The sequence below is a fragment of the Crocodylus porosus genome, unplaced genomic scaffold (genome assembly GCF_001723895.1).
Source record: "Crocodylus porosus isolate Cpor-Errol unplaced genomic scaffold, CroPor_comp1, whole genome shotgun sequence".
In the NCBI taxonomy this organism is placed as follows: domain Eukaryota; kingdom Metazoa; phylum Chordata; order Crocodylia; family Crocodylidae; genus Crocodylus; species Crocodylus porosus.
Window position 1 is genome coordinate 24,676,940 of NW_017728921.1, and position 16,273 is coordinate 24,693,212.

Below are 16,273 nucleotides of genomic sequence, written 5' to 3' on the forward strand. Positions count from 1 at the left end.
GAGATGCATCTGTGGATGCATGACAAGGTGCGGTTGGCCTTCCTGACTGCATCCCTACACTGCCGGCCCACATTCATTTTGACATCACAGGCTTACCCTAGGGCCCATTTTCTCCACCTCTTGGGATGTACAAATCAGACCAGACGGCGGCAGCGATCTCACATCATTAGTTTTTACTGTCTCAGTTTAGAAAGCTCATTGGTCAGTTCCACATCTGCATTCCTAGGGCTGAGGCTGGACACTGAGGGAAGCAGCAGTCTAGGCAAAGGAATGATATATACACAAACACTCCAGGAAATCTATATAAATACAAATGTTATTAACACACATACAGTATGTCAAGGATCAGCTAACGCTAGGAGCCCCAGCTTACTGGATGTCCTGCCAGAATACAACAAAAATGTGCAATATAGTTCCCTAACTCTCCTCCAAGCCCTCAAAGGCAGTACAGATGACTTAGAAACATCAAACCCCTATTCCCTTCTACTGCTCCACTCTGCACGTCTCTCGGCAGAGAGCTGCTGTGCCCAACTGCTCAGTGCTTGGAGATATGCCTCCCCACCCCCTCACCATCCCTAAAGTGTAGCCACTGGGCTCTGGGCCCGTGACCAAGTTGCTTGGGGTTTCTCAAGGCTGAACGACTGGTTGTGCTTGGACTCAGGGGGAGCTCAAGTTCAACCTCTGAAGGTCAAAGCAGCCTTGATCCAAGACCAAGGAAGGTCTAAGATGTTTCAGTTTTTTCCCCTCTTCCACCTCTCCCCAGGAATCCAGGGCTCGAGGCTGTGTCCCTGAAACACAGCACTTGTAAGACCTAAATTAAAATAAGATGAAACAGGAGCCTCCTACTACTCTGCCTTGTCAGAGCTCGGGCTCTGGCCTCTATGAACAGAAGCTCCACCTGGAGGTACCTTCAGAATGAAAATCTCGGGGACATCTCATCGCCAACAGTAGCAGCAATGCCAGTGTCACAACAGGAACACACCCAAGGCAGCAGGTTTGGGACAGGAAGATCTGAAAGCAGCAATGGGGAATGCTACAGGCTGGTCCCGTCATCTCAAATGGGTACCACTAATCCCTTACCCGAGGCCCTCACGCCCATGCATCCTCATCCAGCCCTCCCGGCTCTGTCTGGCCCTGGGGTGGCTCCATGAAGGAGGAGAAGACATTGTGAAAGACTCTCCAGGGCTTGTGCTCCACTGGGCGCTTGGAAGGGCTCCCCTTGGGTGAGGTGCTCCCTGCTGGGGACTTGTCTGCTATCTTGTAGCTGAGGGGTGTGGGGATCTTGGAGGGCTTCTTATCCGGCTGAGTGTCAACACGTGGCTTGGCCTTGGGCCTCAGCTTCAGTTTATAGACAGAAGGCACTCGGTCTGGTTTCTTCAGGTACTTCTTTTGCCTCAGTACCACTTCCTGAGTCTCGGATGCATCCAGTGTCCCATCTAGGGATATCTCCCCAGGAGGGCCCTCCTCGGTTTCTGTCAGCTCATCCTCCATGTCATCAGCCATGAGCAGCCCCAAGTCTGTGTCAGAGCTGACCACCTCCAAGATATTCAGGGGAGCATCTGCACCCAGTTTGGAGACTTCCGTCCCTTCCTGCCCTTCCAGGACATCATTCAAAGCTGTGTAGTAGTTACTTTCATCAGAGGAACTTGAGAGCACAAGTTTTCTCCGGCACAGTGTTGGCTCCAGGCCCACCTGGGAGTCCCAAGAAGAGCCGTTCTGGAGCTCAGCAGGGGCCATGCTGCAGTCAGGGGCCCAAGGGCGCTGGGACACAGGGTTCCTCCTGGGTTCATCTTTGGGCCGCTCGCTGAAGTCTACTGGGAAGCCATGCTTGCAGAAGAAGCTGAGGGAGGAAGAAGAGGAGCTGGAGGAGCAGTAGGCTGAGTCAACAGCTGCTTGGTCTGGCGTGGTCTGCTGGAGGCGGGTAGTGTCACAGGGACGGCCCAGGGGCTCAGCCTCCTCCCCATCCAGCTCCATCAGCTGGGAGTTGGCCAGGAACTCCTCCTCCAGGCGCTGGTAGAGCTGCTGTTCCTGGCTGGGGTCCAGGCACAGGGGGAAGCGGAAGCTCTTTGCCAGCTCCTCCAGGTCCTGGTGGAAGTTCTCGGACAGCTGCCTCGGCGGCAGGGGCTCCCTGGCCGTCCGCTCCTGCGCTGGGACCCTGGCTTCAACCTCCGGCCCCTGCCTCTGCCTCGGCGGCTGCTGCTTCCTGAGTCTGGGAGTTTGCTGTGGCACCCGGGGCACGTGCTCTGCCATCTTGCTGGTGGGAAGCGAAGCCCTCCGGGGGATTGGAGTAGGGCTCTGTGACAAGACCCGAGGAACTTGCCTGTGAGCTGGGCTCATGGTCCTGGGCGTGACTCTGCCCGAGTCTCTGATGTTCTCCTTCAGCTCCTCAGCCCGTGTCCAGGAGTGCTGCCCGTCCTTGCCGCGGCTGATGAGCAGCACGGGCTCCCCACCGGCCCTGCCCTGGCTGCGTGCTCGGGGGGCTGGCTTGCTGGGCCGGCTCAGCCTGTTGGAGAGGCGAGAGCGGCCCCGCTCCTCTGGCTCCGCTTTCGCGGGCCCTGGAGCTGGCTTCATCCCTGAGAAGGTGCCGCGGTCCCGCGACTGGCTGCGGCTTGATGGCTGCCTCTTGGGGGCCTGGGGCCTGGCCCCTCCCTCGGTCACGCGCCTCCCAGCTTCCCTCCTGTGCAGACTGAGAGGGCCACTGCCGCTGTCTTCACCGCGCTGCCGACCCAGGATGCCGCTCTGTGCAGACGATGCTGAGGAGTCGCTGTCTCCAGAGTAGCGCCGGATCCTGGGGGGCAGCTGGTCCCGGGGCCTGGAAGAGAGGGGAGCACAAGGACAGGATGTCAGTGCCGCATGTAGGCAGGGGGAAACAGATGGAGACCATACTCTTCACTGACCACCACAGGCTTCTCCCCAGATCCACGGGCTGCTCTACTGGGCGGTCACAGCACCCCCAATCCAACCACATAGATCGCAGGCCTTAGCCAGAGCCACATGGTTGGGATCCAGGCTCCATTCCCCAAAACTGGGGGCACTGGGATGCCCTGTTCTGCTCCAGGCCCCGGCTCTGAGCTAACAACTCAAAGAAGCCCCATTACTCAAGGCTCGCTTTCATTGCCCTCCTGAAGGCAATGCAGCCCTGGGCAGGCAGAGCAGGGCCAGGGCCATGCACTGAGCAAGCTTCAGCCCAGGTTGCATGTTTGCTTCCCAGCTGCAGAGAGGTGTGGAAGGAAGTCCAGGCACTCCTCCTGGTGGCAACAGGTTTCTGAACCCAGACCAGAGAAGCGGTCCTCTATGGGCACCTGACCAAATAGCAAAGGGTCCCAACTGCTTCGACCAGTTCATCTCCTGCTTCAGGTATGCCCTGTGAAAGACCAGGAACCTGCTCACAATCAGGCACTCGGACCCCACGGTTGACAGCTGTATTAAAATGTGGCTGAGTGAAATGTACTGGGTACTGCAGGAAGACAGAAGAAGACAGGAAAGAAATGGTGGACCTCATATGGTGGAGAGGGGGCTAGCATAGACTTTTCAGAGGCAAACCCTCTGAAGCGAACAACGAGGAGGACAATGGTGAGGACAGCAATGATAACAAACATGATGATGATGAGTGAAAGTATTGGACTGGTGATAGGTGTGCAGGTGCACAGTGCAAACTGTGTAACGGGACTCAGATAGTTTAACTGCGTTTTGGTCTGTCAGGTGAACCACAGTGATCACTCGATGGGTTGTTAGAGGTGCACTTATATAGAAATAAATATGTTTGCAGAAAAAAAGGTTTCCTTCCCAGCCGCAAGTGGGAGCACCTGCAGCTGTTCCCCACGCGGCCCAGCAGAGGGCAGGCTCCTGCTAGGAAAGCCATTTGCAGGAACTTTTTTTCCTTTGGCTGTTGCCTCCCACCCTCCCCTCTGCAATTAGTCACATCTCCCATTCACAAGCTGGAGGCCAGGGCCCTGCCTTTCCGCTCCACATCATCAGTCTCTGCCCTGCACTCTGCTCTCAGGAAAGAAAAGCCCAAATCGCTGTGTGAAATAACATCCCCGGGGGGACCAAGATCCAATCTCTGTAGCGGATCCCCCCCATCCATTACTATCACGCAGCCCCTGCAGCATTCGGCACACCAAGGTGCTTGCCTTTCCTCTCGCTCCGTGATCTGGGTCACAGGCATTTCCTAGCCCTGTTTACCAGGGGGCACTGGCACAGGAGTCATTTGCCCTACATGTGGCCTAGTGAAGCCTCCCGGGAATAACTGTTCTTCTGGCATGGATTAGTACCTGCTGAGGTGTTGGGGCTTAATGCCCGTTTTATGGAAATGGGAAGCTTCTCCCTCCCTTGTTCCTGCAGCCATATGGCTGAGGGCAGGAGAAACTCGGGGGCATCCAAACCCCAAGCCTTCAGGCTTGGACCTGCACGTATAATGCCTTCCAAAACACTCTGGAAATACCTGAACCCCTGGTGGGGGTGGAGGATGTTTGCCGGTCGTAGGGCCGCTTATGGTTCTGGGCTGGCTCAAGGATTTGGACTTGATTTGGCTTGGAACGTGAAACATTTCTTTAAAAAAAAAAGGAAAAAAGCTTCCTGGGGGGAACCTTACTCACTGCAATGTCCCGGTTTCTGATTCCTCGAGCACAGCACTGAGTCCCTGGCATTCCTATTCCTCCCTCATGTCCTGACCCAGGCAGCGAGTGGCACACACGACCTCTGTCTGCACCACCTGTGGGGGCCACAGGCTCAGGGAGTTCAGAGGCTTTTATGGCTAACAAATGCCTCTCACTCAGCAATCTCCAGAGCCTTATGTATATCACAGGAGCATCCAACCCAAATTTGGGGCCCTCACTGGCCAGGAAATGGACGTTAGCCTAGCAAGACGGGGCCCCGTCTCAAGCAACTTACAGGTTAAACAGGCAAGGCAGAGAGGGGACATGGAGGCAGAGTAAGGTAGTGCGTCTTGCCTAAGGTGGCAGCCAGGATCTGCAATGTGGGCAGGGCAGCAGCAGAGGCAGATGCCATCCTTGGATCCCCTGTAATTGGGTGCCCAGGGCTAGTGCCCCAATTGCTCACTGCTCACACTACTGAACAGCTGAGCTGGGGACAAGCCCAGGTCTCCTGAGTCCTAACTTAGCTTCCTGTCTATGAAACAACAGTGCTAGACCTGCTAAGAGTAATGGCTGCCACCTGTATGCTCCAAACTCCCCCTGTCCATTAAGTGCTCCCATCTACTGACCCACTTCCATCAAACAGGGCTTGCTTTTCCAAGCCAAAGGAGAGCACCTCAATAGGCCTAGTTGTTCACATCAGATGTCTTCAAGCTCCACAACCTTGCACTGCTGACTGGCACGTAAAGTATTTTTATCCCACATTCATAGAACTATTTCCAAAATAGCTCAGCCAGTGCTCCTCAGGCTTGCCAAAAATGTTCACATTTGAGCTGGAAAAAAAGTCAGTCCAGCAGGAATTAGGAGCAGGAGAAAGTTCCTAGAATAGTGAAAAGGAAGAGGTGGCAAGACAGTGAGTGGCAGTAGGGTCATTCTTGCAGAGAGCACCTAGGTCAAGGGTGGCCAATTTGTGGCATGGGTGTCCCACGTGGCACAGGCAGCCTCTGTGTGTGACATGTGGCAGATCAAGGGGGGTGGGACAGGCAGCACAGTGGCAAATAGAGCAGGAAACAGAAAGCAGAGCAGCAGACTGAGCCAGGGAAGGGGATCAGAGTGGCACTCGGAAAGGGTGAAGGACTAATTTGTGATATGCCTGACAAAAAAGTTGTTCTTCCCTTGATCTAAGTGATACTGAAAAGAAGATCTCCAAGCTACAGCCTGGATCATGCCCCCCTCCCTCTGAGTTACATAAAGCCACTTGGTGTAGCTATGTTAACGCACAAATACTGCACATGCAGCACAAAAACTAAGGAGTGAACAGGAAGCAGCAGGCTGATCCCATATGGCCCTGATAAAGGAGAACTAATAACATATCCCCCCGGAGAATGGGCTTGTGGCCTGGCTGGGCTCAGGCAGGGACCTGGCTTGGTTTTGTGATGCCACAAGCTCCTCAGTGGGTTCCTGTTGTGAGTGTTGTTAAGAGCATATCTTACCCTTGGGGCTGAACCCAGTAGTCAGGGGCCAGAGAATGCTACTGCCACCCTTAAGGATTAAACATCATGAGACAGGACCAAGGACCAGGACAATTGTCTTAGAAGTCATGAGATGCTGAGAGGAAATATAGTAGGCTTGTCTCTTTGCTTGCTAGTGTTGAGTCTTTCGAGGTCACACTTTCCAGCTTGTGTCTGCTGGCTTGTTAGCTTCAAATGAAAGGCCAAGACTGTCACCTACTCAGGGGTCCGGGGGCTGGGGCTCTCTGGAGAAACACCGAACACAGGGAGGGCAATACCTGAACAGGACCACCCAGAGGGCTGGATCTTCCTACACTCCCAGTCTCCCTGTTCCCTAGAGGCATGCTGGTGCCCAGGGTCCTAGTTTCCTCCTGTCCTGGGAACCCAACATCCTTCAGCCCTTTGATGGAGAGGACAGACAGACACTCCCAGACCCCTCTGCAGTGCAGGCCAAAGGGGGAGGGTTTGAATGACCTCCTTGTGTACAGAGGGACACGGTGACCTGCCACGGCCTGTTCCAGACAGGACAGAAGGGGGAGATCAGGAAGTGGAGAAGAAAGCAGGACTCAAGGAGCAGGACTGAGGCAGATCCTGCTCCTTGAGGACACACATGCCTGGGGGGGCTCCACACCCCAGGGGCCCGAATCCACATCCTAGCATCACAGCCCTATTCAGCACAGCCCAGGAGCCAAGGCATTTTGCTGCTCTTCAGAGCAGGACGCCAATCCCAGCCCTGCTCCACTCCCCCGCCAGTCCCAGCAGCCGGGCTGCCTCCCCCCTTTCCCAGCACTCGGTGGAGGACCAGGAAAGGGCGAGCAGGAGACAGAGGGCTAGAAGCAGGGGCTGGAGAGTGCCCCCAGTCCTGCCCAGGTCGCCCCCTTCCAGGGGGAGGCTCTGTTCCTCCCTAAGCATCTGGGCTTGGGCCCAGGAGAAGTTGTTGAGTTTGGGAAGTGGTTGCCATGGCATCCCAGAGCCCGCCTCCCCCATCCTGCCTCTGTTCCCAGGGAGTGAGTCACTGGCCGGCCTCTGCTCACTATGGAAGCATCTCTTCCTCTGGATGTGACTCAGGCAGCTAGGGGGATGGGCTTGCATCTTCTTCCAGCACCAAGCCCCCCACTATCCCAGCCATGGACCCCCACCAAACATCTTCCCCCACCGCCCCCAGGACACCGTGGTGGCCACATCACCCCACCTGCACTCCACAAAGCCCCCTGCCCCAGGGTGGCCAGCAAAAGGCTTCCAGACAGAGGGGCCACACCTTCCCCTCCCAAGAGCATCCAGGTAGGGCTGGGCCCGCCCCAAGGGGCTCCCAGCCCTGGGCGCTAAGTGGCAAGGCAGAGCCTACTGCACTTGGATGGTGCAGGGGGTATCACTGCAGACAGATGGGGAGCAAGTCCAGCCCCAGTTTGGGGGCCCTGGCACCACACCCAGACGAGCACAGACCCCACTGCAGCAGGAAAGCGGGGTGCCCCTGGCTCTACTGCACTGGGGTTGAGGTGATCATCATGCTCACTACCTAGGAGGTCACTAAGCCGTGGCTGTCCCTCGGTGACAACCTGGGGCAAGGGGGATCACAGGACACTTCCCCACCAGCCCTCTCCCAGGTCAGGTCCCTTTGTCAGAATGGGCCAGCTGCTGGGCCAAGGCAGCACGGGCTGTGCCCACTTGGCATCAGTTGCCAGATGCTACCTGAGAGTAGTTGAAGCTTGTGGCTCAGATACGTTGCAGTTGGGCGGTGCTGTGGGGACCCTCGAGGGGCTGCATGAACTCTGAATGGAGGCAGGGATGTTTCCAGGCCGTGGCGGGAGTCCTTCCTGCCTGGCGTTCAATGTCGTGCTGGAGTTCTGCCTCAGGGCGTCCAATCGAGGGGGCAGGCCACACCGGTCTGTCTTGGCATGAGCTGAGTCCCCGCCTGCTGAGGGCCGCTTATCCCCTAAGCGCAGGGGCTCTGCGGGCCGGTAGGGGTTCAGCATCCCTTCAGAGCGGCGCTGGGAGCTGGGGCTGGCAGCCCGTGGGCTGGGGGAAAAGTTGCCGGGAGATGCTACCTTCTGCGGGGAGAAGCCCAGAGCTCGTGTCTGTGTCAGTCGATGAGCTGGAGAAAGAGCAAAACAGTGGGGTCAGATCCAGGCAGGGTTCAGCCCTCAGGACAGAGCTCGCTATGTGCCCACCCAGGATCAAAGGCCCCTTCCTCCTCTTCTCCCATTCCCTTTCCCTTGGGGCTGCCAGCTGCCTTCCTCCTCTCACAAGGAGGGTAGCGTAGGCACAGGCAGGAGAGGCCTGGAAGCCATGATCACAGGTAACAGGGACAGGGTTCCCCTGGGAAGGGAGCTCTCAGGGCTGATGGCATCAAGGACCCTTAATAAGCCACAATGAGGCACCGCTGCAGTTCTGCACAGCCCTCAGGCTGGCATGAGCCAAACCTGCTAGCTGCTAAAGCAGGGGACAGTAGCCAGCCCAGGGCATCCAGCCCTGTTCCAACAAGTCTCCTCCTACAAGACCCCCCTTACAAAGGGACTCAGGTGAGTGGCCTGCCCAGAGGTTTCTGGGTGAGTCCCCACTCCACAAACTTACACAGGGAGGCACATCTGCAGGGGTCATGCTTGTCCAGGTAGTGCTCCAGGGTGTCCCACCCACCGCCGACACGCACCATCACATGGCTCCTCAGCACCTGTTAGGGCACCAAAGAGACAAACACCTGTCAGCATCCCTGGAGTGAGTGAAGGGAGGGTCACCCACCTGGTTACACCCACTGAGGTAGCCAGACTCTCCTTTTGCAGGTAAGCAGTGGAACTAGCCTCCCCCCAGCCTCCCCTCTACCCCACTTCCAGTAATACCATGCAACATTTGGGCTTATAGGGTTCACATTCCAAAGGAATAATTGCACCTGCTGCTAAAATGAAGCCACTTCTGGGGCATAAAATTCCAGTGCACACTGGCTGGGTACAACACTGGGGCATAGAAGTGCAGAACAATACTGTGCCCAACCAAAAGTGCACAAGGGAATTTAGGGAGGTAGAATGCAACAGCTCAGGCTAAACCCTGAAGGACATGACCCCTCTGCTTGGTGGCATTGCAGTGACCATTTCCAGAGCTCTTTACATGCATCTCACTACAGAAGCCTACTGATATCTATCTCTCTCACAATTGTAAGCCATTCCCCATTTTACAAATAAGGAAACTGAGGCATAAAGTGAAGCTAAGTATATCGCCAAAGGTAACACATAGCAAGGAAATAGCACAGTCAGGATTAGAATTCGTGGTGGCATGGCTCGTGGGTACCTCTCACACAGCACAGTACTTCCAGCAACATCAGAACAGGGTATTGGGCCAATCCTGACTCACAGGATCTCCTACTGAACCTGCAGCACTGCATCTAGCAGCACCTAGCTTTCAATTCAAGTGTCCCATTCAAACTTGGCCCAGGCCCAACTCTGCTTAGCTTGTGAGGCATGCTGTGACTGTAGGCAGAGCTTGTTAGGGTTGCACAGCTGTCAGTCGAGCCACTTTCAAAGCTCCCATGGTTAACTATGAAGCTTTATGGAAAGGAACCCTGCCCATGTCATTAGGCACTGTTCTTCCCCCCGTCTGTGTTGCAAGGAGGGACAATTGTTCAGCGTAAGCATTCACATCCTGCAGCTCCTGCCCCACTTGAGGTCCCCATCCTGTCTGAAGCCTCAGTGCTGGCTGCTGGGATGAGAAGCTGCTGATCTGAGAAGCCTTTGCTTTAAAAAGTGATGTGCAGAAGCAGGTTCCAGGGCCTTGGCTCACAGGTCACTGCTGGGCCCCTATTGTCTCCAGTCCACTGCACTACATATCAGCCCTCCTAGGGATGAGAAAAGCAAGTCTGGAAGAGGAGCTGGGTGTGGTTTGCCTAAAGTGATAGGTGGCTTGGGATCCCTGCCCTGGCTCCGAGCCCTATCCTGAACACTCATCCCCAGGCCTCACTTAACAGACTTCTCCTCACTGATCTGCTAAGACTCGAGTTCTGGGTCCTCCGCTGACCCTGCAGCAACAGAACCCCAAGGATAGCTTTATGGTGGAGACACAGCACTGGGAATCAGGAGGTCTGTCTTGATTCCCAGCCCTGCCACAGGCCTCCTTTGCGACCTTGGTTAAATCACTCCACCTCTCTGTGTCTCAGTTTCTCCACCCATAAAGCAGAGATGACAACAGTTCCCTCGGACACAGATAAAACTAGTGAATTTACATGACAGATTTGATGACAAGCAGTGCACATGGGCCCAGGTGTCAAAGAGACAGCATTCTCACCTCCCACCCTGACAGTCTACTCAAGGGGAAACTGGAGATGTAGATATACAGTCCTGAGTATAATGGCTTCTACAGAACAATTCTCCCAGAGCTAAAGTCCTTAATGACTGATATTACATTCACCGTTTTTTTCTAAGGGAGCAAAGGGGCTGCTTTTCTGTACACTCTAAGGAACAAAGGGAGTTCAGAGCCTCCGGTGAGTCAACGCTACGTCAGTATGTTGACTTCTGCACACAGGATGTGATACAAGGCTCTCCAGGAAGCGTCACCAGCTTTGCAAACTTACAGGACCCAGGGGTCATTGGAAGATGAGATCTCCCCACCTCCCTGTATTCCAGTGGGCCTTTGTATCTGCTCTAAGCTGTGACTCTGCTTATCCCCGCTTGGGGGACTTTCTTAAGACTGAACAGAGTCTTGTGTGAAGGTCTGGCTGCTAGGAAATCATTCCCAAACCCCTGCCTTGAAGTTGCCTTGATATTTCAGACCCTTCCAGTCAACACTCCATTCATGGGTGGGGGGAAGGTGGACTTCAGGCAGACAACATAGAGACTGTGGGTAATTGGTCACAGAGAATGGGAAATTCTACCTGAAATTGGACCATGTGAGCTTGTCAGTACAGGACAAGGCAGCTGGGTTCAGCCCATATAATGCAAGGTGTGAAGATAACATATTGATTAGTTAAATCCTACACACAATCAGAATAAGCATCAAAGAACAGAAGGGACAGGGAAGGGAGGGAGTGGGATGAGATGGGGAGATGAGAGACAGTGTGGTTTATTGGTTAAGGCACTTGATCGTGAGTTGCCAACTTGAATGCTATGTCTGCCTCTGCCACTGATATGCCATTTGACTCCTGCCAGGTCCCTTAATCTCTCTTTGCCATTGTTTTCCTATCAGGAGGATAACAATACTCATTTTCTGTTGTAAAGTGCTTTGAGAGTTATGACTATAAGAGTTTAGCTATCTAGGCCTCTTGTCTACATTAGGATTTTAGCTACTAGTGCAAAGTGTGTCTCCCCAAGCCAGCTCACCAGCAGTGCAAATCCTGTGGTAGACAAAATGCAAGACTCTGATAAGTGATAGGGGCTGGGAGATCAAATGACCACGTGAAACAGCAGCTTGAAAAGGGATACTTTGGAATCAAAATGGAAAGAGGAAAAGAGGTTTTGTTCTAACACTGATAGAGAGATGTTCAGGATGGTTAAAACGTTCTGTTGAAAACTAGCATAAACACAACCCTGTTGTCTGTGCAGTGAAGGCTGAATGTGTAGCACATGACAGTGAAACTGACCATCAAGCATGAAACTGACCAGCCTACTTCTCCTCCGGGTCCAAACTAAGGAAAATGCAAAAAAAGGGAAAAGTGTTTAAGATGTAGACAATTCCTAGAGTTTTAGCAAACTTAAGCCACGCTGTGCTCAGATCTGTATATGCCTGCAGGAAAGAAACCTCTTTAAGCTCATGTTTTTTCAATAGAAGAGACAAAGAGTAGGAGAAAAGGATTATCAACCCATTTTACAGATGAGAAACTGGGTCATAGGGAGATTCAGTGATCTGCACAGTCCCATGGGCAGAGCCAGGAATTTAACTCAGATCTCTTAATCCTCAGCATAGTGTCATACTCAAAAGATCAGAGAAAGTCTCTGCATTTCCCCAGTGGGTTCAAACTCTCAAAAGCAGGGAGGTGTCACATGGAGGAATTTGGCTCCTAAATATAGGTAGCAGCAGATTCAACACTAGAATTCACCTCTGAACCGCAGCTGCATGCGTTAGGTGAGAGTAGAGCCCACCGTGTGAGGAAGATGAAGGGAACTGGCATCATAAGAGAAGTGGCCATGTTTTCTTTCTGCACATTGGTTACATCCTTGTAGAGAATGGGATCCTGATGTGTTAGCTTCACAAGGCTTGGGTGTGTCTAGCCCTGATCCAGCCAGCTGTGACAGTCACTGCCTGAGCTACACAATAGAAACCAGCACAGCACCAACCATCAGCCCACCCTGCAGAGGTCTCAGCTATTCCAAGCTGCTGAAATGAAGCTGCCTGTTCCCTGTATGCTAACATTTCTTCTCCCAGTGTCACCTCAGTTCAGCTCACAGCCACTCTTGACATCTTTGCAGACAACAACGTAACACAGGGGCAACATTAGGGGAGACTAAGTGAAGACAGACTTTGTCACCATGCAAAACCAGTGGCATCTTTCCAGCTACTGCAGATCAAGTGATGGCTCACGGTGGGGGATTTTGCCTTGCAAAGAACATTGCCATGAATTATAAAGGGCCGAGAGATCCCATGACACAGATGAAATTTCAAGCGTCATCTGGATTACTCCTCAGCCCCACAAGGAGCAAAGCAGAATGATAATGGTGAGAGCTTTATGGCTGCAATGTGCTCTGCAAATATTTGCACACCCTCAACCTCAGCACAGGAAGGGGTCAGGAGTTACAATCCCCACTGTCGGCACTGCTTGTCACAATGCCAAGGAGCAAGTGGGTTAGCACTCAGGAGCTCCTGACTCCCAGTCCTGTGCTCCAGCCACCAGAAAATACTGCCCTTCCATTGAATGAAAGTCTCCCGTGCTGGTTAGGGCTCCCCCAGAAGGAAAGCTGGGGAAGGGAGAAGGGAGACGGGCAATCTATCATTGCTGGCAACCTGACAGTCTTCCCAGCACAGAACAGGGGAGGGAGAGGGGGAGTGGGATGGGAGGAGGTAGGAAATGTGGCTGTGGAGGATCTTACTCGAACAAAGATCAGCGCGTTGGAGTCTCCCACTTTATATTTACCCTCTGAGACTTTGATCATGGGGAACTGAGAGGGGCAAGTGCAGCGACCTAGGATCTCTCGCACCTAAGAGAAGGAAGAAAGGAAAAGAAGTTAAGGCTCAGCATCTCACACAGAAGAGACTCCCTAGAGCCCAGCACACAGCTGAACCCAGAGGTGCACAAACCCCCACCCCCACCCAGCACAAACCTCTCCTATGCCTGCCTGCATAGGAGGACATGGACTGGCCCCTTGGGAGGCCACAGCCTGAGCCCAGCTGCACGTGACTGACTGCCGCCCCAAGGTGGGGCGTGACCTGGCCTGTATCTATGTGATCCGAGTGGACTCTCAAGATGGTGCCTGGGAGGAAAGGAAGCTGGCCAGAGCTCTCTGCCTGCCTGGACTGAATTCTGGGAGGGAGGCCCCTTGGCTGGGTAGCCTTCTTCTTTTAGATAAAAGGGTGTAGAGGCACAGAGAAGGACCTCAGGTTGCTGTGTGTGAGGACTACAGGCTACTCCTGCTGCTACAGCACAGCACAGCAACAGATAGGGCAGGAAGCAAAAGACAGAGCAGGAGATCAGGCAGGGAACACAGAATAGGGAGCAGAAAGCACAGCAGTAGATTGGATAGGGGAAGGGGATCAGAGCGGTGCTCGGGCAGGGTGCGGAACTAATTTGTGCCATGCCTGCCAAACAGGTTGGTCCCTGGCTTCTGCTAGAGGCAGGATCGTCCCCACCCAAACTGTCCCAGCCAGGTCCTTGTCTGACCCATTCCTAAAACTATATGACAGTGCTGTCAGGCAGCTGCGAGGCATGCATCCAAAGCGCCCTCGCCGGCCACAGGTGAAGCTGGGGGATGAGGGCTGGCAGTGTGCCACGCTGCAAAGGTTCTTAAAATGCACTCAAGAGATCAGGACTCTGCATCTCAGCTGTGACCGGTGCCTTTCCAACGCGCCACATTCTCATTTGAACCCTGTTTAGGCTGAAGGCCAGGAGTCCTCTTCTCCCAACACCTCCCCACAGGAGCTGTATGGAAGGGGCTGGGGAAGTCCAGGCTGGCTTGCGGTGGCCCCCGTGGCCACCCCCCCCCCAGCCAGGCAGGGCCAGCGTAACCATAACCAGTCCTACCAGTCCTGCCTCAGCCACCTCCACATGAGCAATCAGCTTGTGCCTTCAGGTCCAGTCCTGCAGCCGGGCTCCCTCAAATCCTGAGACTGGCTTGAAAATCATCAGGTTATTTTTTTACATGATACAAAGAACATTGCCTCAGCTACTTGGAATTTAGCAAGTCTGCCCCGATGCCTCCCGGCAATCGAGACTAACGGCTTCGGATAGAGTCCCAGGCGTCACTTCCACCTTAACTTCACACACACACACACAGCTCATGGCATCTGCAAGATCACACACACACACACAGTTCATGGCATCTGCAAGATCACACACACACACACACACACACACACACACAGTTCATGGCATCCACAAGATCCAAGTTTACAGCACTGGGCAGCAAAACCTAGCACACAAACATTAGCTGAAGCTGATAAAGACATCCTAATCCTGCTGCCTCAGCTCTCATGCTCCTGAACAAACTGTTACAAGAAATATTCACTTCACAATAGGTGGAAGGGAGCCAATTGAGCCGGGGAGGGATGGGTAAGGAAAATGGACATGTTGTATAAAGTCCAGCGTCTCTATTATGGAGTCTGGCCTTGATGCATTAGCTCTAATGACCCACGGACACTGTGTTTGTGCCAAGAAACAAGTTACGGGAAAGCACAAGCCAGGACAAAGTTATCAGGGAGGATTTCATTTGTGTGCAACTGTCTATCTGTATTCAGTAACACTTCCCCCTGCCCCCACCCCTGGGATTTGCTCAGTATGGGCTCTTCAATACTGGGCTAGAAGGGCCCTCCTGGGTCATCGGAGCAATCCCCTGCTGTGGCAGGCAATCACTTCACGTAAACCCTCTCATAAAGGCACCAGCAGTCTCGGGGAACCAGTCTCCCAACCAATCCACTGGCTCTGTTATTATAGCCACCGAGCTGTCGTGGCTCCAAGAATGGCAGTCGCTCAAAGGTGATCTGCAAAAGATTGAGAGCAGTGCTGACAACCTTTCTGGCTTCCTTATGCTAGTGTAGCTAATATTTGAACTCAGGGATATTAGGAGAGCGTGTCTAGTTTCCCCTGCATTTCCTCTTTGGGATTTCAGGACTTGTTTATTGGAATCTCTTCTGCCTTATCCAGAGGAACAACAGGCGCTGGATGTCTAACAATGGCCTCAAACCCAGTTCCTAACACACCTTGAACGCAGCAGCATCGGCCCCTGCACTACAAGTCTGACAATAGTTAGCACAGCTCTCAAAGCCTCAGCTCATGAAAACCAGTGATTCTGGGAGCAGCTTTGCTTCTATTTAAAAGAAGCAAACTTGCTCCACAACTTGGAGCATGAGATGTTTGAAGACAGGGCCTGAGGATTTCAGAAAGGACAACAAAAAGTAACAGCTTTTTAGAGATTTTTAAGTCAGCCTCATGATTTGTTAAGGGCCTGGCTCAATTTTCAAATACCTGGTATATTGACAGGACTGAAAATGAAAGTAGTTAGGCAAGTGGGCCCCTCCGTGCACGGATGGTTTCCATTCAGATACATAAAACAAGTCCCCAAATCAACCTGAGCTGAAGTGAAATGACCTGCTTGTTCCCAAAAAACTCTCACATCCCCTTTGCAGGGCTCTGATCTAGACCAGCTCAAAGATTTTTTCCCCAGATGTTTACTACATATTGGAGTTATATAGGTCTTAAAGAAACATAGACAGCTATAGAGAGTTTTAAATGCCTCTTCCCCTCTTTTCACTTGACACCCTTATCAGCCAGCATAAAATTTCCCTGGTTCTTCAAATGCCCATATTACAGTGTGGCCTGGATCTGAATGTCCAGAGATTTAAAAAACAAGCAGAAAAAAAGCCGGCCATTTTTAAGGATTTTTCCAGGCCTTTTTTCACCTATCATAAAGCGGCAATAAGAAGGGTAGAAATCCGATATTTTCCCCATTATAGGGCATCTTCTTGTCAGTACAGAGGTGGAAAAGGATCTTGGAGTCATCACTGACTCCAAGATGAACATGGGCCGGCAGTGTGGGGAGG

At 53.1% G+C, this 16,273-nt stretch overlaps 1 protein-coding gene across 2 annotated transcripts in view; it reads right to left on the minus strand.

The window, feature by feature from the left end:
- Nucleotides 1-152: 152 nt before the first annotated feature.
- Nucleotides 153-16,273, minus strand: part of GAS2L1 (growth arrest specific 2 like 1) — a 34,355-nt gene continuing 18,234 nt past the window's right edge. For both annotated transcript variants that reach the window (XM_019539318.1, XM_019539319.1), the window contains exons 3-6: nucleotides 13,111-13,218; nucleotides 8,678-8,774; nucleotides 7,796-8,198; nucleotides 153-2,812 (exon numbers count right to left, since the gene is read on the minus strand). In XM_019539318.1, the coding sequence (XP_019394863.1) occupies nucleotides 1,090-2,812; nucleotides 7,796-8,198; nucleotides 8,678-8,774; nucleotides 13,111-13,218 (2,331 nt within the window). In that variant the 3' untranslated portion in view covers nucleotides 153-1,089. The remainder of the gene's footprint in view (nucleotides 2,813-7,795; nucleotides 8,199-8,677; nucleotides 8,775-13,110; nucleotides 13,219-16,273) is intronic.